The sequence below is a fragment of the Chelon labrosus genome, assembly GCF_963514085.1.
Source record: "Chelon labrosus genome assembly, chromosome: 15".
Classification (NCBI taxonomy): Eukaryota; Metazoa; Chordata; class Actinopteri; order Mugiliformes; family Mugilidae; genus Chelon; species Chelon labrosus.
In genome coordinates this window covers 8,286,815-8,310,801 of record NC_140348.1, presented here as the reverse complement: position 1 = coordinate 8,310,801, position 23,987 = coordinate 8,286,815, and the positions used below count along the sequence as shown (strand labels likewise).

At 40.3% G+C, this 23,987-nt stretch overlaps 1 protein-coding gene across 1 annotated transcript; it reads right to left on the bottom strand.

Annotated features, from left to right (window-relative positions):
• Window positions 1–92: 92 nt before the first annotated feature.
• Window positions 93–23,350, bottom strand: mrps5 (mitochondrial ribosomal protein S5). The gene is made up of 12 exons (XM_084561439.1): window positions 23,296–23,350; window positions 22,485–22,637; window positions 19,954–20,079; window positions 19,471–19,584; window positions 18,902–19,021; window positions 16,435–16,469; window positions 6,227–6,317; window positions 5,697–5,743; window positions 5,190–5,247; window positions 2,044–2,106; window positions 1,783–1,919; window positions 93–878 (listed from the first exon to the last, which is right to left on the bottom strand). Exons 1-12 carry the CDS (start codon window positions 23,342–23,344, stop codon window positions 654–656), a joined length of 1,218 nt encoding a protein of 405 aa, XP_084417565.1. The 5' UTR covers window positions 23,345–23,350; the 3' UTR covers window positions 93–653.
• Between the last annotated feature and the right edge of the window lie 637 nt (window positions 23,351–23,987).

The window sequence follows — 23,987 nt, the reverse complement described above, 5'->3', positions numbered from 1 at the left end:
TCACTTCTACATCTGGTTCCCACTGCAGTTACTTCAAAACTATGTTAGTTCAATAAGGAGAGATGAAGTGAAAGTGTGAAGAATGAAATGTATTCAAGTAATAAGAGCTTTTGAGAATAAATGTTTTGGTGGGATAGACTGATACAGTGATACAGTGTCGGGACCTAAAATTTTATCTGTTCAGTGCTTCGTCTGACCTCAGACTTCCTTATGCTACAGATATGCACAGACATGCATGAATGTTGAGTGAATCTCATGAACAACTCAGTGACTTTGACAGCTTTATACTTTATTTCTGCAGTACACTGTATTTCCAAACATGTCCATGTGGATCAGAAAGTAGAAGATATAGTTTTGAAGTTACACATTATGTCACTATTGGCCTACGCATCTGGAGAACTGCCATCAAATGAGATGTCATCATATGGAGAAACATTTTTTAACTCTAGTCGTTGGTTCACAAAACAGACATTTACAAAGTGAATCCATTCAGAGGTCAATAACAAAGACTGATATTCTACCTCAGTAAAAGGTTCTTGAACCACAACTACTTTCAGCTTAGCTAAAAGTCAGATCCTCCATCACACTCCTGGCCTACATCAGTCCAATCACCTCTCCTAAAGCTCTGCTCTGAGCTCCAGATGACTTCCACGCTACCAGACGGTGCGTTTGACTCCAGCCCAGATGGAGCGTTTGGTTCCCTGTGTGGCGCGTACGTCGTCCCAGCGCAGCCGATCCTTGGTGATCTCGTCCTCGGGCTCCGGGTCGGGCCGCGCTCCGTTTTTGGGACTCGCCACCACCACGGGCAGCGGGCCGCAATGCTCCTGGAACTCCACGACATGGAGCTGCTTCTTGTCTGCCAGTGTCTGGTGGGTTTTCTACAGGGTAGAGGCAGAAGAAGAAGTGGTAGGTGTCAGTGAAGATAAAGGTTAAGGAAGAGGAGAAAGGATACAGGGGCTCTGGATTCAATACGTTTACAGCTTTAGTGTTTAATGGAGGAAACAGATTCACTACCACGACAATGTATTTGAACATTCAACCACATACCTACTTGTACATGGAACCCTACAGAATTGTCACCTGACTAAGGTTTCTTTCAGCTTACGTATTCAATTTTCTGAAACTTTAACTTTCTGAAACTGAAAGTGCTACATTCACGCCCATTTCAGGTTGTCACTGGTCAGCTGTGAGGAGGTGAGAAAGGATTTTTGAACCAAGATGAAACCCAACAAATTCCTTCCAGGACAGACGGTCTGATAATGTGCCTAGTTCTATCGATATTTTAACAAGATTGCTAAATTGACCGGCAGCTTTCCACCTTGTCTTTGGGGACAACTGTTTGGGTCTAGTACAAATGTTCTTAACCTCCAGTGTGCTGTGAACTGTGTCTTTCAACTGTATTGACTCATCATCGTGCCTTTACCTTGCATTTTTAACTTAAGACTACAGTCTGCACATGACTGCACGCTACCAGACCAAGTTAGCAACTCACTGTTGCATAATGTGGACCATTTAGCAGCCAAATGTACCAGTAACGATTCAGTGACAACACAAATTGTATTAAGATGCTCTACGGAACCCACAGTTGGTGGAGTAAGATGTAAAAGTAGAGGGAATTTTAGACTCATATTATTCAGACAAACCAATAGTTTGTCGAAAAGTTAGCTGTATTGACCTTTAAGATAATAATATGCTGCTGTTTTTTTGCTTCATCATGCTTTGGAGGGCCTGTTAAAAACTCTCAACGTGAGTATCCCTCCTGCCGCGCCGACATGCCCTCACCTGATTGGCTAATCCAGTGAAGAGGGCCCGGGTGATGTTGAGGAGATTGACGGATCCCTCAACTTTGCAGTACAAGTCCTTTATGCCGATCAGCTTGCACAAAGTGATGACCGCCCGGTGGCAGTGCAGGCCGTAACCTGCAGAGACAACCAAACACTCTTTGGGTAATGTAATAATTTTGTTTGAGAGCTACAAAGTAAAAAGTATAACATTACATTTTGGTTTTTTTTGTTTTTTTTTTACACCTGAAGTTAAACACACCTTCATTTTGTTTCTTCATGCACAGCGTAGTCCTCTTGAACTTGGACTCGATGTTGTGATAAACTGTTGGGACAGAAAGACAACAGCTGTGTTACACGCACAGGCTGCAGAGAGAGAGAGAGGGAACAAACGGCCAAACTAATACGGAATAAACACACACAATTATCCCAGACATTATAATTATCTTCATGTTTTGTGCCATTTCCAAACGGAGACGCTTGTGTTTTGTTTTGTTTTGCATCTTTTCTCCTGTTCTCCCTCCGGTCTCGAGTTTCTCTACCTGCCCACCAGATGTCCTTCCACATGCCGGCGTCTCGCGCTCGCCGCCGCAGCAGCTGTTATTTAAGTTATTCAGACACACGCCGCCCCTTAGCGGGAGCAGGATGCTGCTGGATGAAGCCAGCTCCGTGGCCTCGGGCTAAAATTTTGTTCTCGTCTCACCTCGGTTTAAAACACCTCGCTGGCTGCTATCTCCGCAGCCTCTGGACGTTCGAGTTGGAATTGAACAAATTAATGAATTAGGTTTGGTGCAGGGAGGCTGCGGCAACACAGGCGTTTTGGGCGAGGGGGGAGAAACAGAGGGGACAGTGAAGCAGAGAAGACAAGAAGAATATTAGTTGCTCGGGAGAGGCGTCCCGCCAAGTGAAAGAATTTAAAATGTAAAACTAAATGTCACAGACAAGCTTAAAGACACACAGGGAGCTGAACATTTGCTGTGGCTGCAGGAGGTCCGGCTTCGTCTGGCAAAATGACAGAGCAGACAGAAAAATCTCGACAAGCGCTCCTTTATGGTCCAACAGTTAGAACATTTAAATAGTCTAACATGAATTAAACCAAAGAAAATTCAGATTTTTATTTTTTTTTGGTTAATTTTAAATTCAAAAGGTTTCCTCCAAGGAAAGATGAAAAAGGTAAAATAAGAGATAGAATTGGCTTTGTATAGTCCTCAACCTGGAAGGATGCCAACAACAACTACAAGATGAGCAGGGCAACATCTGCTGGAGCTGAGCTATCCCCAGATTCTGAACCCTGACGTGTTCTTATTGTTTACTAAGTTGACTTGTCCGACAAAACATGTTTAGTGATGTTTAGTGGATGCTGGTTTTTGTAATCGCAGAATGATTAATAAAGAAAATTCCCAATTTGATTGACATCAAAACTTCCACTCTGGTCGCTAAATTAAAATGTTCGAGTACCAAAACTTAAAATCTTAGCAAAAAATGATTTCACAGAGGGAGGAACAAAGCGGATAGAAGAAATAAAACAAAATCCCCTTGAAACTCTCCGAGCTCCGACACGATTGTGACATTCAGACAAAGCAGTAAACAGCACCATCACACAGACAGGGTGCAGATGGCCGCGCAGAGAGACCTGGCATGTGGTGGCATTTTCTTGGTACGACCCTGCAAAACTTCGACGTACCACGGTTTTGAACTCAAGCTGGGTGGAAAGAAGCGCACACGCCTCTCTCCTCTGGTTTCGGGCCAAAGCAGGAAGCTAACTTTTTCCTCCGGTGGGCGCGATGGTGGCCAATGACTCACACACATTAATCTTTCTGGCTCCGCTCTCCGGCAGCAGCAGGAGCCAAATTGAGTTTTACAATAAGTACGCGCTGTGCATTATAACTCTCATATCTTTCTTCATAAATCCAGTTTTTTAGATTATGTCTCCTGGAAGAGTACAAGCAGGTAATAAGAGGGGGCAGTGTTGGACATGAGGAGGACATGATTTTACATTAATTCAGGAAGTATTGTGCCATGTTTTGAATTTGCAAATAATTGCTTTTAATCCTAATAATTGCTTTCTTCCCAGAGCATGTGTGTTGTAGTATTTATTCCACCATCCACCATGCCAACCTAACAGACAAAACATGATAAACCCAGAGGACTGCTGCATTATACCCGGTTATCCTGTGTTTCTCTGTGTCATGATGTCGACTGTGGAAATTTTGAAATGTTAGTTGTTAGTTGTACTTTCCTGGATGTATCCATGTTTCTCCTGGATGCATTACCTTGGCCAGTTTTCATTGCCTGTTTCATTCCAGTGGTTCTTCCTTTTTTGTGTCTCCTGGTTCCTTGTGCCTTCCCCCTGTTTCTACTTTGCATTTATTTAATTTCCCCTGTGCTGAATTACCCGTTTGTTGAACTTATGTTCGTGAACTTCATCTGCTTTACGATTGCAGACCTTTTTATTATCCTGAAAATTAAGTTTTTTCATTATTCACCCTGCATTGTCCCTTAGTGTGTGTTGCAACTGGGTCCTCCCTTTAGCTGTTACATCCCGACACCCCTGTTGAGGAGTTCAATAAGCGTCACTTTGATCAGTATGGCAATCGTCTCCATGACAAATACAATAACAAAACAGCAGCTATGCTCATCTGTAGCATCACGGGTAACAACAGAAGTAAAAATAATCAGTTCTTCCTCATAAATATGCTAATTTAGAGAGCATGGCATGGCAGAATCTTATTAGATCCTCTACTCTGTTTGTGGTTTAAGAGTGAAGTTTCCCAGAATATATGCTAATAAAATCTTAAAATAAACAACTGAGGTCTTTTAAATGCTTAGTTAATTGTCTATCCAAAAAAACAAAGCTACAACGAAAGCAACTGGACTTGTTCAGTTTCACTGGGAGATTAATTCCCTTCTTCGGTTCTAAAGGACTGGTGGGGAGTTTAGGTTTTTATTTGGAACATCTGTGGGTGGTGCCCACCTGAGACGCACAGGACCATGGTCTGTTACCTGCAATTAGAATAATTTGTTTGGATGGGGGAGAATCACTAACATATTTATTTCATCTCATCATGTAACCATGGTCCTGTGATGTTTACATGAGACGGTATAAAGCATTTAGAGGAGTTTTGTAAAATGAAGTGGAGAAGACTAAAAACTGCAGCCGCAGAAGGAGGCAGAGGTTCTGACTTCAGGTATAGTTTTCCTCATTAAGATGCACATTTAGGCAGCAAAGTGCTCCGGAGTATTCTGAATCAGATCATCTATTCCTTGAAGCATAAAGTTTGAATCGCTCTGTGTTCATAAGTCTTGCATTCAATCATTTAAATTTATTATCTTGACATGTAAGAAGAGAGGGGACAAGGAAGTCCGACGGTGAATGAAAGGTCAAACTCAAGTGAAACAGTCACTTACTGGTGTGGTCTCTGTATCGCTCTATATGGTACAGGTAGTGAATGGCTCTGTTCTTGGCCTGCGGATCACAGTCAGACAATAAAAACACAAAATTAACACTTCTGTTGGAAAGTTGATGAAGCTACAGTCAAATGACATGAATGTTGACCGAGGGAATTCTATTATTAGCAGAAAGCCTGGCACAATACATCTAAAAACACCCCCAGTTAAGTTTATTATGCAATGTATGTGAACTGATTGATTCCAAATATGCCAATATTAATTGTTAATTAATCTACATATACATAAAATCTGCTATTTTTGTTGATCTTTGGGTTTGATGTACGCAATTCCAGGACTCCAATCCAGGTGCATTATTAAAAAGGTTATTGTAAGTGTCTGCTGATGTTCATTTATTCATTCAACAATTAAAAGCACTAGACTAGATTTGACAAACTGATGGCATTGATGTAAAATCTAAGTTATTGATTATTTTACTCGGAATAGCAAAAACGTCTCAGGCCTTACCTTCCTCAGAGCTGTATTTCTGTCTGTGGCTTTACCCAGCGCAAAGCCTGGATGGAAGGAGGGACGTCACAGTGTCAGAAAAAAAACTGAATGTTCATGCATTATTGGTTGATAATTAAGTCACATCAAATTCCAAGCCGTTTCCTGTGCTTTTGCGTCTTTAAGTTGATGAGCACTGATGACGTTTTGAATGACGCAGCCCTGACACACTCTGTAATGAGAGGCTGCAGGCAGGTGAGCCTGTGGAGTGTGTGAACTGATTCCTCTGCATATTTTTCCTAATTTGCCACCCTCTCTTCTGAAAAAGCATGAAACCTGTCAAACCTATTTCCTGCACTTCACCGCATCTACAGGGGCTGATTTAGAAAGAAAGCCAATTTTCAACAAAAACACCGGAGTTGTCAAAATCCTTTCCGCTTCTTTTTCATTTTTAATGCAGAATAAAAGATTTCCACTGTTCATTCTATATATTAAAATAACCTGACATTAATCTGTACAAATCTATGTTTATCTTTTAGATAGATTCAAACCTGCAGCTCCGTTGCCATTTCCCACAGCGACCAAACAGCTGATGGACCTCCTCCTGCCCTCCTTGGCCGTCATGTTGAACACGCTCTTGACCTGCAAAACAAAAAAAAAAACAATCACACATTTAACAAACCCCATCTAATATCTATCAGCAACTGTGTACGGTTATCCAAACACACACAAACCAGATGTTTCTGTGCATGTTCTGAATATAATCACTGTCTCATGATATTGAAGCAGAGTTTCAGTGCCTGCTTTTTTCTTTTGTTATAATTAGTTTTTTATACAGGTGATGTGCTCCTGCTGGCTTCATTTGGCTGTGACCTTCAGCGGGAACTGGAGCGTTTTACAGCCGAGCGTGAAGCAGCTGGGATGAGGATTGGCACCTCCACATCTGAGGCATGCCGCGCTGCTGGAAACTCTGGTTTCCCCGCTGCAAGTTGGCAGAAAGTTTCTGAAAGAGCTGCATCTGCAGTGATGCAAGTAAAACAAGCCGTGCCGAGTCGTGCTGTGGTCGTAAGCCCCGAATAGCTCTTGGTACAGAAAATTAGTTTTCTCCATTGGGTGAGGACAGGGTGAGGGGCTCAGAGTTGAAAGGAGCCAGCTGAGGTGGTCAGAGCATCTGAACAGGATGCTACCTCCCTTAGCGGGACCATGGGCCGGATCCAGATTACACAGGAGGGATGATAATGTGTCTCTTTTGACATGTTGGAAACGACCAGGCATCAGGACACCTGGGCTACTTTGCTTACACTGCTGCCCCTGCGACCTGATTCCTGATGAGCAGTGATGGATAATGACGACACATGTTATGGCTAATATTGCTCAGTAAAAGAAGAGCACATCAACCAATCAGTGTCATCTGTGGCATAAGAGGCAATCTGACCCCTTTAAAGCTCAAAAAAGAATAAAAACAGGCCAGTAGCAGCTTCAGCCTAGTAATCATTCTGAAGTCAAGGATCTGAAAATCACAAACTTGATTGTATATTCTCACTAAACACACTCTTTCAAACTGTCGGTTTTCCCTGATCCATGTATATTTTACATTCTAAGTTACAGAAACATGTGTCGGCGTAAAACGACTGCAGTTATAAGATCAATGCATGTCGCTGTGTATGTTGTGAATCCACCCAAATGCCTGTCCAGATTTAAGTGATTCTATCATCTCTATCACATATACAACCCGTCCTCAGCGAAGGCCGATCACTGCCTGCAATGTGACTCTGAAACACCAGGGGGCAGCATAGATACACAGCAGAGATGAGGGAGGAAAGGAGGAAGAAGCAAACAGGACAGAGACGACAGGAGCTGACCAGAAGAGTTGTGGAGGATAGGAAAGAGTAAGAAAAGAGATGAAAACACAGAAGAAGAGAGGGAAGAAGGCAGGTGGAGAGGTAGGGTGAAGACAAGGTGGGAGATGGAGGAGAGGGGAAAGAGGAAAACAAAAAGAGACAAAGTCAAAGAGATGAGAGAAGAGGGAGAGTTTTTACTGCCTCTTTAAACATGAAACGATTCAGAGTGGTGATTAATCTGATTAAAATGAACAGAGAACGTGAAGCAGAAGAAGAGAAGAAACAAGAAAAGCAAAGAAGAAAAAAAATAACTGCAAAAAGGAGATGAGGAGGATGAGGACAAAGATTTCTCTGTCCGGGAGGCAATGATGGCTAACTTCAAAAGAACAGTGAGAGCATATGTGTGAGTGACAGATACAGGAAAAAGAAAGCGTTCAACCAAGATCGAGAAGAGACAGTGTCGTACCGTGGCGTCAGAGACAGAGTATGTGCGGTGTCCTAATAACACGTGAGCAAACTGCTGACTCTCCAAAAAAAAGTAAGAATCACAAAGAACGACAGAAAATAGACACGCACACAGAGTTAGAGGAGATGGATGTGTCTGATATAAATTCACCACAAATCCAAAACGCACACGCTAAGTGTGACACATAAAACACTTTGACTCATACAGATGAGGCCATTAAGTCGAGTTAATTACAGCACTGATTAGAAAATATTTTAATGTCGATGCGGCTTTCTTGACATTAGGTACATTATTAATAAACTTTATAAACAACTTTTGTATTTTAATTATCTTTTAGCTGCAGACGGACAGAACATGCAGAAACACTGCATGTTTTCAGACATATTGCAGTCTAATAAAGTTGAAGCAAATAAAAAGCATGAGTCTCCTGAGACCTGGCTCCGGCAGGTCCAATTTATGTTTTCTTTAAGCTCAGTTTTGTTTTTAAATAACTCCTGAGAAAAATAAATGGCTCTCTAATGGCTAAATGCTTCACCAACTAGCTGCTAGTGCATGTTTGGTTCAGGACTGGAAGTGAAATGATCGGAGTTTTACTGCTGAAAACAGGTGCCTGCTGCAGGAAACAGAGCCTGGAACCAGTGCTTTTTAAAAGCAATCAAATAGAAACACTGATTAGTGCAGCTTTAAGTATAATAGCTAGATAAAATGTGCTGCTTGGGTATGATAATAGTTTGCTGTGTTCATGTTCGGGCTGGTATTGGTCTCGCTGACGTGTAAAGAAAAAGAAAATGTCAAATATTGAGTCTCCGGAGCTCTACTCTATATAAAGGTGGGAACCAAGTGAATAACTCATACTATGAGTAAGAAAAGGGCAAGAAAACGAAGAATATCAGTGAATGTGGAAGGAGGGAATGTGTAAGAAGTCAATGGGCAAAAAGAGACAGAATATGAGATTTTTAATTCAAAACACATCTATGTGAATATTGTAGAAAGCATTAACGTCACCAGGACCCAAACTAAATCCAAGACAATGGCTTTATGGTCGACGCAATAAATTCCGTGTTGGATTCAGGACCTTCTCAACATAATTACTGTGTTGGAGCATGGGGAGAAACACATGTAACTTAACTGTTAGCTCATCGCTAACACATACAAAATCTTAATATTTTAGCTAACGTGCAAGATGCCTTATGCATTTTTACATGACGCTAAAACTGTACAAGAACTGGATACAAATCAGGAAGCATCAAGAAAATAAACATTTTCTAAAACAGATTTCTGAATCTTAACCTGGTAAGAAAACCGGCTAACAACAGCTAAATCTAATCTATGCTGCACCAACAAATCCTGAACAGCCACAGCTAAACACCTTTTTAATCACTATCGACCAGGAGTGGCAATAAGCTGGTTATACCCAAAAACACACCTCAAAGAGTATTTCATAAGAGAAGTTAACGTCTTCAAACAGTCTATTGAAGCTGTAGATTTTTTGAAAGTTGCACTTAGTGACTTTCAGTGGTGTTGCACTTTAAGGTACGCCACTTTAGGTTTAATTTCAAGCTAAAGTTGTATTGGTATTGTGTGAAACAAAAAGAAACAAAAGACCCAGACAGATCAGAAGCGTCCATCGTTCATCTCCAGCCATGGGAAATTACTAATCCTAAAGACAGTTTGGAGCTCAACAATCTGTCCATAGTTGGATATTAAACACACTGATATTGAGCCCAAACACCACAGAAATAAAGGCCACACAACCTTATAGTTTTGATCCAAGTGTGCTACATGTCTGTCTTTAATCCATTGCCCTGTTTTTGTTCACTATGAACAGCTCTACAAAGACCACCAGCGGCCTTTTGGGGGAGGGAGGGGACTTATCCGGGCCAAAAAACGCACTTCACCTCGATGCTTTCATCCTCACCAGAAAGTGCGAGTGACAGAACAGTGTTGGATTTCAGCTGCGGGAACTTCAAAGTCAAGATCTGCCTCCAGCTTCACTAGTTATGTAACGCACATTTCAGTAAAGGGTTTATAATTTGGCTGCAGGGCCGCAGCAGAAGGATTGGGGTCAGGGCAGCAGCAAACACTGAAAACACAGCCCTGCAGGACACAAAAACTCACACTCACAAGGTCCCAATACATCCACACACCTCCACGTATTGTCTTGGCTCACACAAACACGTATGCACACACCGTTGCTCATGGTTTATATCGTAATTATTGAATGTTTTATAGCTTAAAGGTATGCCTACAGGCTCAGGGGCTAACAGCATATAACTTCTTGCTGTAAAATACGTGTGTAGCTGAGGATAAGGAAACTCTCCGCCTCTGCAGAGAGTCGGACCAGATGGCATCTCAAACCCAGTTTTTGTAAATCAAAATTCAACAAGTTATTAATTCTCATCTCTCAGCTACTCGCAGCCACTTTAAAGTGAGCGCAGACATCTCCAGCGACACTGAGCTCCGAGCTACGTTTGTCGTTTTAGGTGAAGATGCAGCAGTTACGCCGGAGCGTCAGCAGCAGAGCAGATGGGCTGAGTTTTTCTCCACCGGATGAGCGACAGCTCGGCGGTGGGAGGATGCTTCTAGCTCACTCTCACTTCTGTTTAATCTCTTATTTTCTCAATCTGTTGCTGCATGTCTCCCGATCTGTATCTGTCTATACTCCGCAGAGCCGGGGAGGAGTTTTCACCACATGGAACCAGAAGGTGCTGAGAGAACACAAACGTCCGCCAACGCCAAGCACTTCTCTGACTTGCCGTCGCACTACATACACATCGTTTCAAGTTAATGTCTTGACTCTGCAAACACGGGACATTTGAAATTGTGTATTTTACCCTATGCTGCTGAAAGATGACAACTCCTGTAGTAGAATAACTTCAGGATAAAACCTAACTACATACATTACAGCTATATCTGTATGTCACTGATGTATTCCCATGAGCTGCACCGTTACATTTGTGCGTCATTTACTTGGTTGCCACAGTTAACTACTGGTTATGTTTATATCTCTATGACAACAACATAGATGGGGATGTAATTACTGGGTGTTTTTTTTCTTGACTTTGTAGAATAACCAGTGGCTACGTTTACATGGACAATATTTCTTCAAACAGATTTAACTCACTCTGATTACAGATACCAACTTAGCTGTAAATAATTACATGCCGTAAAAAACATCCCTCAGAACAGAACCTCTCTGACAAAGCGCTTCTGTTTAATGTGGCGCTTCAAACACGCTGGAAATTCAATTCAGAAGATTAAGATTCTCCCCAACTTTTATTTTGTCAAGCTTTTCCCCAAAAACACTGAATTCATTCAATAGCAGAAGATGAGCGATAGACCCACATTTCCAGTGTTGCTGCCTGAACCAATTCCAGCATCTTTTCAAACACTCGTTTTAACAACAGGTTGTTTTTTTTTGCTACGTCCATGACTCTGCCCCTTCTAGAAACTCGTTATCCCACATGCACACAAACATGTATCTATTCTGTACGGAGAAAAACTATCAGATCAAGGTTTAAAATTTCTTTGGATTGAGGTGGTTACATAAGGCATTTTTATTCTGATCATTAGTGAAAGTCTTTGTAAACATAGTTGAGTTTATTGTTGCTATGATTGTTCATAATTTTTGTCAAATTAGTTTTAGATTCTGCTTAATTGTGTTCCTGAAGACTAGAAATTAGCAATAACTTAGAGAACTGGCTAGAAACGAAACAGATTAGTCTCCCTTTCTTTAGACGTATTTGAGACAAGACTCTTAATATTCGAAATCTATTTTCTATGTAAAACAGGCAGGGTTTTTTAAAGGTTTTGAAAACCCTCAAAGGCCTTTCAGAGATTCTGACGCTCTGTCATCATGTCTGATTGGGAGGAGGAGCGAAGGAGTTAAAGTACATTTCTGAACCAATATGAGGTCCAAATGACACGACAAGCTCTATATAAAGGGAAATGATAACCATCATGTTGGCTCGAGGAACCGTGCATCCGTCATGCAAATGACTCAGACGTATGCTTGTTTGTGACTGTGTGAGTGAACGAGACGAAAATAAATGAAATCTGATGCCAATTGATCTTTATACTACAAAAAGTTAATTTACTTAAATGTGTGAATAAGCACTTTAATTAAAACCGCTCCCTTTTTTTTAATTGACTACACAAGGTTAGTGATGAATTAGCTTTTCTGTTAATTCTTTTCCTTCAGTAAAATCTACTTCAGTGGTTTGTACAAGTCTAAGGGTACATCCAAAGTCACATGCACAAACCACCATCCTGAAATAAAATATGGACCTGAACAAAAAGCTTTTCGTGCCATCACTGACTAAGCTGTGCCATAAATTAACTCTGATAAATATGGTGTTCCTAAAGAGTGCTTCAACAACAGCGTTTGGATGAGCTTTAATGAACAGTGTGTTCCTGGGTCAACTTTAATGAACGCCATGTTCCCAGATACACTTTTTACAAGCATCCTGCTGCTCTAAATTAGCTTTCAAGATTATTGAGACGCGCGACTGAAAGTTTGTAATTTCTAAAACTGAAAACATATGAAAAACTGTCTTAATCACGCTTCATTTAAGCTGCAATCTTGCTGCTATATTAGTTTCTTGTAAATCACCAGTAAAAGTTCTGTCTTTAAGAAATCTCTAATAAAGCTGTGTTATTGCCTTTTGAGTGAATTCCACTTTAGATATTAAGTTGTGTACGCCCCTCAGAGGGTTCCACATCTAATCCAATTGAAAGCTCTTGCAGAGTTGCTCTCCTTCCAGCCTGCTGTGTGTTTACTTTCAGCAAAACTTTCAAGGTTGATGACTTCAGGGAGGAGAAAGGGGGGGAAAAAAAGATGACAAAACCCCTGTTCTGACATTGAGCAGCGCTTCATCTCTGTTAATGAAATCCCTGAGTCCTGTCCAAGTGGCTGCTAAACCTGGAGAGAGGCCATGAACATCACTTTTGTCTGTGCGGCACGACTCGCCTCCCTTTCTTTAGGGTTTCCTCAGCTCTCCGTCATGCCTCCCTCTCTTCTTCATCACACTTCTCAGAGAGTAATGCCGGGTAAGTGTGCTTAGCTTGATGGGAACGTTTGAGGCTAATGTTATTGGACTGGATTAAATTGAACACTGAGGTGCATATTTTTACACCATTTTGACACTTTTTTTTGCCTTCACTATTATTTTCTTCTTTCTTTAAGCCTGTCCTATCTTTTCCAGTAGCTTTATCGTAAGGACTGCAGGCTGCTGCTGGAAATATGGAGGATGGGAACTGTGAGATCACAGCTAAAATGCAAAGTTGTGGGCTATAAAAATCAAAACAATATACTTTAAGAGGCTAAAACGCTCCACAGAGCTCAATAGCTGGGTGACGCACAGTTCGATTTCATGTTTATCAAACAGCATCCTCATAATTATGAGAATGTGAACAACACCTAACCTTTTCTGGCATGCACACACATGCCATTATTAATCATTAAAAATTAAATGATACAAGCTGAATTTTAGTGGAATAAAGGTGAGCTACGTCGCATCAGAAAAATCATCACCTGTCTGAACAAGCAGAGAAATCTACACAAAAATATCCTTATTGATATTTTAGCTCATTGTTATCGCATTAAATTAGGTTATTATTAGCTGCATCCTTAAGTGACATCCGCAAAGAAGTCACAAACTTTCTCCTCACATAAATAGAATTCATTCAATATCAAAATCTAATTCTGTCTGTGGAGCTTAATCTCTTTTCCTGTTTTCAAGCATAAAATCGAAAAGTTTTTCCGATTTACCAATTTGGGATTCTTAATTGAACCTAAAATACAAATAATACGTGTATTATATAGAGCTTTTTTTTTTATATATATTATTAATAACACACAGAGCCTTGTATGAGTCAAGCCCTCATGTTACTATCTTCTACACCCCCCCTGGCGTCCCAACTAACTCAACTTTTCCTCCACCTCTTCCTCCCTCCCCTCCAGCTGGATGCGTTCACTAATGGCATGCCAACATCCTCGTCCTTGGGAGACAAGCCTTTTATTCCTGTAAGCCTCTTTCATTTCATTAGGCCTGAATTTATAGTGGTGCACACACACACACACACACACACAGTGGGTGTATTTATAGAAGGCAATGGCACCATAAAAGCGTCTGTCGGTTTCTGGGGGAAGCCTAATGTCTGTGACACCACTGTTATTTATGCAGGAGGGAGGACTGGGGAAGACTATCAATGTGACACACAGACATAATATCTTATATAGCGCGTGTGCAGAATAGATACACATGAGGGTATAGGTCCACTACATGAAGAACAATAAAAGATGCACAAAAGAGGCACTCATGTATACCGGAACACGCTGTATATGTACTGTTAAGGTACAAGTAAACTGCTGTTAAATGAACATCAGACCTCTAATGTACAGGAATAATGTACAGATTTAATTTCCCTGCAAGAAAAAACAGTATGTGTGTGTGTCTGTGTGCGTATAAGAGAAACACAGAAGGACATACACACACATTTGGGTATCTTTGTGTGTGTGTGTGTGTGTGTGAGTCTGTGACCTTGTGGCACTACCCCATTAGTTTAGTAGGGTCCATTAGTGCTAATTGAATTAAGGTAAGATACAGCACGACAGACAGAATTTAAATGAACTGTCCACGCAATGCATCTTATCTCTCTCTCGCACACACACAGCAGCTTTGCTTTCAATCTTTTTTTTTTTTTTTCAAGCATACTGTTATTCAAAAACACTTCAGTAATTACAGAGCTAATGGAGGTCCCAACATTATTTGATATTTTGACACCAGAACACTGTTAAAGACAAATGCCAACAAGCTGAGTTATTACAGAATCGCAGCAAAGAACTACAAACAATGACCACGTCTGGACCAAAAAGTTGCCAATGGCCAACTAGCACATATGTTCTGTGCTTGTGTAAAAAAGAAATAACTTTTCACACCGCCTGGTGGCAGTAGTCTCTATTTGCCATTAAAAAGAGGAAACAGGAAGAGCTGCTATTAGACTATTAGGTGGGAGGCTACGAAGCTAGGAAGTGTTACAAACAATGGTACAAAGCTGGTTTATCCACAGCTTTTTGTTGGAGAGCCAATCAGAGTGTTCACTCTAACATGCTGAAAAGGCTGACAGAAATACAACTAGTAACAATGATGATGACTAGCACCAAAATTAAGGCTGCAGGTTCATGCCAACAAGCCTGACGCTGCCAGACGGTTGACTTCCGGCTCGTTGTGTCATGGCCTTACGGGTTAAACATGCCGAGTTGTCTTCAGGTCTTATTGTAGACATTTAGAATAAACAGCAGTTTAATCCACCTACTTCCTGAACAAACACCACCGCTTTACGGGAGATGACATGCATTTTTATCTGCTTTGTACTAAGCACAGACGCAAACGTGACTGCCAACCATCCCTGCTCAGCAAATTCGCCCCCAACACCATCCATGTGTACACGCCACACTGGATTTTCCACCGTTCTGAGGCTATGAAAACAGTTTCCCTCCTCTCAGCCTTTCTGCAGGGCTACTGTGTCTGATTTAGTTAGAAGAAAAAAAAATATTCATACTGTCTGTGCAGTTGTGGTTGTTTTATGAATCATTAGTTTACTGCTGACATGAAAAAAATAAGATTAAGTCTAATTAGCAAACCTTTATTAATAAAAAATAGTTGAGTATAGGGTGGATTTAAAACGTCTTTAGACCCCAGTAAAAGCAGCAGGTTTTTGTGATGTAAAACAATTGAACAAAGGTAAATCATATCAGAACTTTTTTTAATTTATTTTTCAATATCAACAGAAGAACGGCTTAAAGTGATAGAAGATGAATGTATTGGAACGGCACAGCCAGAGCGCAGACCTGAATCTTACAGAAAAGCTCAGGAAAGTGGGAAAGTCAAGATGAGCTGAGCTGATACAGCACTCGCTCTGTTTGCAGAAGACTTTAATAAAATCAAAAGGTGACTCAACTAAGCAGTAGCTCAGGAGAGCACACAATTACACTGTTAGGTTATTCTGTGTTTTTTTTTTTTTTGGTTATGTTTTGTCTCTAAAAAGTCACACTGGGTTTCAGTGTCACTGCATAGGGAGGAGTGTTTAACATTAATGTATAAAGGTTAGGACATGATTTATCTTAGTTTCATTTTTCTATGTGACACAAACCTGTAGTTTTAATGGGAGTGTATAGACTTTTTATATCCATAGTAGAGAGCTGTAACAGGGTTCAGTACTATACAAGTATCAGTTTAAGCTGGAAAACGTTATTAAAATGTGAAAGGATTTGATTTATTTAATTAAAACTTGACTGATGTGACAATTTGATGATAGTCTGTGCAAAGCCTGATGTGGTTTTATCCCAGATTGAGAGTTTTTTGATATTAATAACATTTTTAACGGTTATTGAAAGTTCAAGTGTGTATGTTTGTGTGAGTTTGTTCAGTAACAGAGAAGTGTCACTCACCTCAATGACACGTGAATCAAAGTCTTCGTAAGTTTCTGTGGACACAGGGCAGAAAAAAAAGAAAGCTTTAACACACAAACACATTTAGATACGGCCACACACACGCACACACAATAAACAGATTAAACCAGGCTCCTGCCAGCAGAACAAATACCCAGAAGCCCTTGCAACAGCGTAACGAGTATGCACTTTCCATTGTCAGTGACCTCTGAAGGATGTTACTCTCCCAACAGCAGCCTGTTCACTTCTAACCAATTAACAACAAACAAAAGAGGGCAGACTCAACGGCCCCAAGGAGAAAACACACACATACACTGATCAGCTGGGACATTAACCCACCATCTGTAAGAAACCAACCTGATCAGAGACAAGCAACCTAGTTACAGATCTCTGCACATCATTTTCACAGGGCCCCGGGCGTATTTATGAACGTAAAGAAACAGAGTGTGTGGATATTAGAGAGAGAGAGAGAGAGAGAGAGAGTGTATTTCACGGAGATTGTTAGCAAGGGGACAAGAGTGGAAATATCAAGGGGACATGAAAAAGGTAGAAAATAAAGGAGGATTCACCGCAAGAGACCGAACACAAGAAGGAGCGAGCAGAAACTACAAAGCCTCGTCCCTCATCTGCCGGCTGTGTGAGGTAAACAGGCTGAACACAATTCCAACAAAGACCTGAGGCTTAAACATGTAACGAGGCTGGGAACAGGAGGCGAGCAGCTCTATCAGTGCATCTGCTGGAATTAGCCAGAGGTGGTGCTCGGGGTTCGTAATGACGAGTAGATTAGACAGGAGTGGCACCACTATCAGCTTCAGAGACTGTTTACAACATTACATCCAACCTTCAACCCAAAGTCCTCATATAAACCCCTCTAACAATGTGGAGATGAGCACTTTTCAATACCTTTTACATGTCTACACTAAAAGTCTCCAGCTGTTTGAGGAGATATTTTTGAGTTTGCGACAATTTATCCAGAACAAGGTACAACCGACTAAAAGTCAGAATGCAAACGGTGAGACAGGATATTTTAGTTACTTAAGCTTGGTACGGTCACAGTTAATATTTCTTGTACCTTTGATGTATTTACTTTTAGATTGTTTTTCTCATCTCTTTCTACTTCGGCTGTAGAGAAGGCAATCTTGCCGCTGTAACAACAAAATTTCCCTCTGGGGATCAGTAAAGTCTTCTAATTCTCTCCTGAACAAATCTAAAAAAAACATCTCACACTTATCTAAGATTCAAAGACAAGAACTGTTCGCAGACTTTAAACTTTTCTTTGTGAATTGTCACAGCTGCATCGGTCCACCAAAGCTCACATTAGCTTGTTAAGGAAAATGTAACGATAACACATTTATTTGACTGATCAAATCTGGACTTTCAGAGGTACTGGTTTTCTGGTAACATCCTTAATTCCCACCAAAATCTGTCCATTAAGATATTTTCTATGGTATGACCCACGGTGCGTATATATGTAGTTCTCCTACTATATGTCAAAATATCCACAGTGGGAAAAGTCGTCTGTTGTTTGCTAGGACAATCTCACTGGTGCATTCCTGCAGTTTGAAGATAATCTGAACGATTAGCTTGGTTTAGCTATAGTCTGTTTGTAGGAAAGAAATGTTTTATGTCAAAATAAAATACAAGAAAATGCAGCTAATGTCACTGGGACTAGCCTCTGATAATGTCAACACCCTCTGTATGTTCAGACTCACTCAAAGTGTTAGTATTGTTTAAAAAAAGGCTAGACAATGCTAGCAGCTAAATGGGGCCATACTTGAGCTAAGAGCTGAATCCAGCCAACATGTTCACAATGATAAAAGTTTTAAGGTGCAACATTTTCCACCATTTTGGATTAGCATGTTAGCATGCTAACAGCACTAGACACTAAAACTGAAACTAAAAGGAATAGCTTTAGTTTTGAAAGTATTTGATGACAAAAAAACTGAAGAAAAGGAAACATGACTTTGGAAAAGATGAACACAGAGAGAGAGAGAGAGAGATGTCTTCCTAAATTAGGAAATTGTCCCACTTGACACTTTAGTCAATTCCTCATCTTCATCAGCCCTAATGGGCCCACATACTGACCCGTCACTCTCCGTCTGTCTCTCTATCACACTGCAGCACGGCCCATATTACTCCTCTAATGCTTCATCCGTCACTACCATCATTATGTCTGTGCTATTCAGTGTATATGTGAGCGAGCTGTCCCTATCAGACCTGCTGCGTCATGATCTAGAGTCATCGTTGCTTCTTGATGCTGCACTGAAGCCAGATTTTTAATTTTGCATCTGTCTGATTAGATGTCGATCATGAAGACAACAAAGAAAATGTAAAGGACATAAATCTAATCTTCTCTTTTTAAGAAACACAACTGACGCACATTATTTCAGAATGGGCTCCTGTATTTGTTTCTATTAAGAAATCTTTTAAACAACTGATTATTCTACACTTTGTGACTGTAACTTACCTCCATTGGGACCAGGGTCAGGGGGGCCCAGGCTGACGCCCCCCCAGGAGTTTCCCGTCCACCCTCTCTCCCTCTTCACCTTCATCTTCTTCCGCTTCTCCCACTCATCCCTCTGACGCACTGCAGGGGAGACACAAGAGCCAAACTTGTACACAGGGCTCAACTGAGGAGCACGACATCATAAACAACGTATCTGTCACTGTCAAATTAACTGTGTAATTACTGTTAACAAACGAGATCACAGTGGAGTCACACTGGTAGCTTCTGTTTCTCAAAATTAAGACCTCATTTCCCCTGCCAGTTCTTACTGGTGGCTAATTAAAAGACAATGTTATTATCATGCACAATGCTTTCTACTTGGCTTTGCTGAAGCTCCCAGTGGAATAAGAGCTCATGATTGATTGACAAAGGTGATATCTGATAACATAACATCTGGGGTACAATTAATTAGTTCCTGAAGTTATACAGATTTGTAGCATAGGTTTGTTATGCGATTTATAATTGAACATAATTTAGTAACATGCGTGTCCAGGTGAAAGTGAAGTGCGTATATACGCTTGTTTGAATACCGAGTTCAGCTCGAACCTCCTCCTGCTCAGCCTCTCCTCTTTTACTAATGCTCTGTGGAGCACCGTCCTTTAACACTGGAACGTTTAGACCAGGCCACAGATAACCACCACGACCTGCAGGGGAAAGACAGACACACGAAAGCAAGATGTTCAGAAAATTAAAATATATTTAAAGGGAAAGCAACAGCCCCTGAAGTGAAAAGTGAATAAAACATCAACAACAACAACAACAAAACTAGGTTAATTCCTCTCCCTTGTAAAGCGGTCTCATGAATGAATCAACACAAATCTATGAATATTGTAGTGTGCCGTTCATCGGGGCAAACTTTTAAGCGGCAGTACTCACGTTAACAGCAGAGGAGAAGACATTTAAGCACTCAGAACAAAGAAAATGATGCAAACTATGCAATCTGAATCTACGAAAGGAATGGAAAGGTTTTAACTGCTGCAAATCGAGAGAGACAGAAAATGATGATGTCTCACCTTCTCCGATGTTCTGTCCTCGGTTCAGATCTCTCTTCAATTTACGCTTGGTTCGCTTCCCTCTGCCTTTCCTGGATCCAGCCCCCGACTCCGCCAACACACCTTTCCAGAGCTCCTCCGCCGTCACTGTGAACACACACACACATCGCAGATAAAACATACGTAACTATAAAGGTTCAGATCATCTGGCAAATTTGTATCTTTCCATCATCTTGCCTGTATAAATCAGACAAATCAAATCAAACTTTGCTGAAAACGTCACGATGTTAATACAATCAATTTACAGTCTGTGCTGCTCTCTCATTTTTAAAACAAAATCTTGACAGTTAAAGAATTATTCCAGTTTATTCCACCTGCTGTATTTCCCATTAATGTGTTTACTGCAACTCTAAAGGTCATGCCGACTACACTCACTACCTCCATTGTAGAGACTCGCTGAACAAGGAGCTGTACAAAATGTGACATATCTGCAGCTTTCCTTAAAACCCTTTTCCAGTCTGACCCAAAGTAAACACAGTAATTGGCTGCCTGCTCACTGCATTACACATTTAGGAGATTTTGAAATTTCAGTGTGAGTAAACCACAGCCACATCATCCTAATTAGTGAAGAGCTGCAGCATGTTACTAACTGATAATCATTTAAATCCTTTTTCAGTTAAACTGCAAAACATTTCATGGTTCTCAATTCTTAATTTAAGTAAATTTCTTTTTTTTGTGAGTATAATACGTTGAATACCTTTGGGCATTTTAAGTCACACAAAACACCTGACCTCTCCATATGCAGATGAATCAATAGTGTAAATAATTATTAGTTACAAGGATAAATTAAATGAGAGTGGCCTCAACAATGTAAATATTCTGCCAAAACGCATCTTTTATTTCTTCCATGCCCGAAAAGCTAAAATGCTGCCAACACAGCAGACGTCCCCACCTTCAACTGAGTCCACTTTCTCACCTGCTACTCCTTCACAGCAGAGTTTAGCTCCGCTTGACAAGCGAGAAACAACTCGATTCAAGAACAGCGTGAATGTAGTCTTAGGTATTAAACTGCTGCTGTCAGTTCTCTCCAAGCCTACAGCGTACATCAAAATGTTTTATTGCAACTTCTGTTACGGTTATTTCACAATTTCAGGGTTCCACAACACCTATAAGGGGCCAGAAATACACGTGTCCACAAAGTAACATACGGGAGCACCTAGGGACTGTATTTAAAATACAATAAACTTGCAGTGTTGCACCTATAATGGTTAGAGAATACTGCAGGTCCAGTTTAAAAGTTGCAGTAAATCCACAGATGAAGACCTATCAGAAACTCATGAGCAACCTGGACAATAAGTAAAATAACAAGACCAAATATCTCCTAGGAGGAAATATTGAAAGACGAAATGTTAAACTAGAGACAGTCAGCGTAACGTGACAGGTTGTTGATGCTTCTGTGCGTGTTTTTCTGTGATCACAATGCAAACTGTGCACCAGACACGTTGACAAGACCCAAACTAATTTAACTGTCTGAGAAAACTGCTAAGGCAGCTCCTGTAAATAACTCACTCTGGAAAAAAAAAGTGCAGTATGAAGCCGGTGACGATGTGAGGCAGAGATAGAGAAAGATGAAAAGTGTTTTGACAGCACCACGTACGCCCATTTAAAGCACTGTCATCAATCTGACATATTGTCCAAACAAGCTCCGCTAACATGCACCTGCATTCACTGACAGGAAAATCACTTCAGACACACACCACACGTTCAAAAGTATGTGGACACTTGATCACTGAATTGTCATTTTACCATGTTAATGAGAGCCACAGATCATTCAAACAACAATATGTCAAAAAGCATGTCTCTTATCCCACTGCTACAGTGACCAGCACAATAAAACACAAACGGGGGAAAAAAAATAATAATAATAATAATTTGTTATTTTTCAAATTCTGCAACTCTATTTTTATTGGTATATTTTGATTAATAAAATAATTCCAAACATTAGATGTTTCCAGGTGGGTTCAAATGTGAGAAATTACTGCTTTTATTGATCAGAAATTAATTTCAAGGTTTTGGATCGTTGGTCAGATAAAACTACACCTCTGAAGAAAAATAATCTGTAGATGGATCCATATTTTCAACACAACACTTTGCTTTCAAAACGGGACTTTATTTTTATTTGTTTGATTGTGTACCTCATAGCCACCATATTTTCAGCCAAACGGAAGAAGAACCATGCAAGAAGTTGTGTTTTTTTCTGTGTACATTACAAATGCAAAATAAACAAGAATAAATCAATTTTATAAGAATAACATCTCCCTTGTCTGGGATCCTCCTCCCATGCCACTCTGAACATCAAGGGAAATCTCATGTGAGTACATACCATCTACTGGCACAATGGACAGTCTTAACATCACGTCCCGTGTTTTATGATTCTTAAACAAACTGGTTATACCATTTACACTAATCGTACATATTCAACTGCAAATCTGAATCATGCTGAAGGATAGCTGGTCTCTTTGAGCTGTAGTAAGATCCTTTAATTAACTTACACTTGTTGAAGAAGCTGCCGTGTCTGGTTTGCTGCCATGATGTTGGAGGGAACAGAGGAAGTGCAGGCTGTCTTTGGAGAGAGGCAGCTGAGGCACGACTGGCGAAGTGGGACACCTGAATGGCTCCCCCTGCAATACGGAGAGGTGCTGCACCTGTAATTGAGAGGTATCACCACAGGTGAACACATGTATCAAAACGACATTGTGTGTATGGCATCAAGCAAGACACAATTATGAATACACATCAGTTCAAGTCAAGACAACAGCTAACATCAGGCTTTAGCAGCTAAGCAGCATCAGGCTCCCAAGTTGGTCCCTGGTTTCATCTATATCTCGAAATAATAAGGGACAGCACAGCCTGATACAAGTAAAATAAGTGCTCTTACGGTATGCCGAATAAAAGAATGGAGCCAAGTTCTCCAAACTAGGTTCAGTTCTCTTGTCAAACGTGTTCATAGTCTCTAATAAACAGGGTGACCCTAATTTTGAATAATTTGGAACGGAGTTTGGTTAGAAGACGTCATACATCATTTCTATGTGAAACGAAGACTGAATCAATTACTACAACGAAAATTTCCATTGTTATGCGATTCTGCCATAAATATTTCGGTCTGAATTAAAATTTATTTTCCCGACGTGTCTGGTGATGACAGCCCTGCAGCATTGACATCCTCCTCCGCGGTCTGTACACTAAACGGACAGGAACCAAACAGACACACTTCGAAAACAAAACTATGATAAACATGCTCCGATGTCTACACTGAACCGTGTTAATAAAGTTGTGAATGATAAATAAGCAGAAATAATTCACCTCCAAGTGTAATGCGGAGGGCACAGCACACCCGTATGGACGCCGCCATGTTTGAATAACGAAGGGTCCTTCAGAGACAACAAGGCGTCTGATCTATGCCTGTTGAAAAATAAGAAACTGCGAATTTCGACATTATACATAATAATAGTAATGATAATAACGATTATTATTATTATTATTGTTGTTGTTGTTAATATTATTATTATTGTTATTATTATTATTAGTAGTAGAAGTAGTAATAGTAGTAGTAGTAGCCCAAAGCGCTCAAAATAAATTGCAATAAAACTATACTAATTTATTCAAACTTACTGTACAGAGAATAAAAAATACGTAAAATGGGTTTCTGGAAACTAGGAAAAATAGGTAAAAAAAAAAAAAATCAATGAATCAGTACTGGCAGATTGACAGAACACCTTTTGAATCTTGCTGTCTAATGTTATAGAATAACAAGAACATAACAGCAAATATCCTTTCTGAACTACCAAGTCTTATTTTTCTTCTCTGGTTACTGTCTAATCTTACTGACACATCATTAATATTTTTTTTTTTTTTCCTTGAATTTAATTTGCACTGCTGATACTGATACTTTTAATGCTTATCCTGCTCTCATTATTTGTGACAGAAACCATTTCGCTTCTGCATCTAAAAGCTGTTCATAATTTCTTTTTGTATTTCATTTTGTATTGATTCCA

Coding starts and splice junctions, on each gene's coding strand:
- mrps5 (XM_084561439.1), bottom strand. CDS start 23,344: ATGGCGGCGTCCATACGGGTGTGCTGTGCCCTCCGCATTACACTTGGA. Junction 2,107..5,189: donor GCGATACAGAGACCACACCA/GTAAGTGACTGT, acceptor CTGTCCCAACAG/TTTATCACAACATCGAGTCC. Junction 1,920..2,043: donor CATGAAGAAACAAAATGAAG/GTGTGTTTAACT, acceptor TTGTCTCTGCAG/GTTACGGCCTGCACTGCCAC.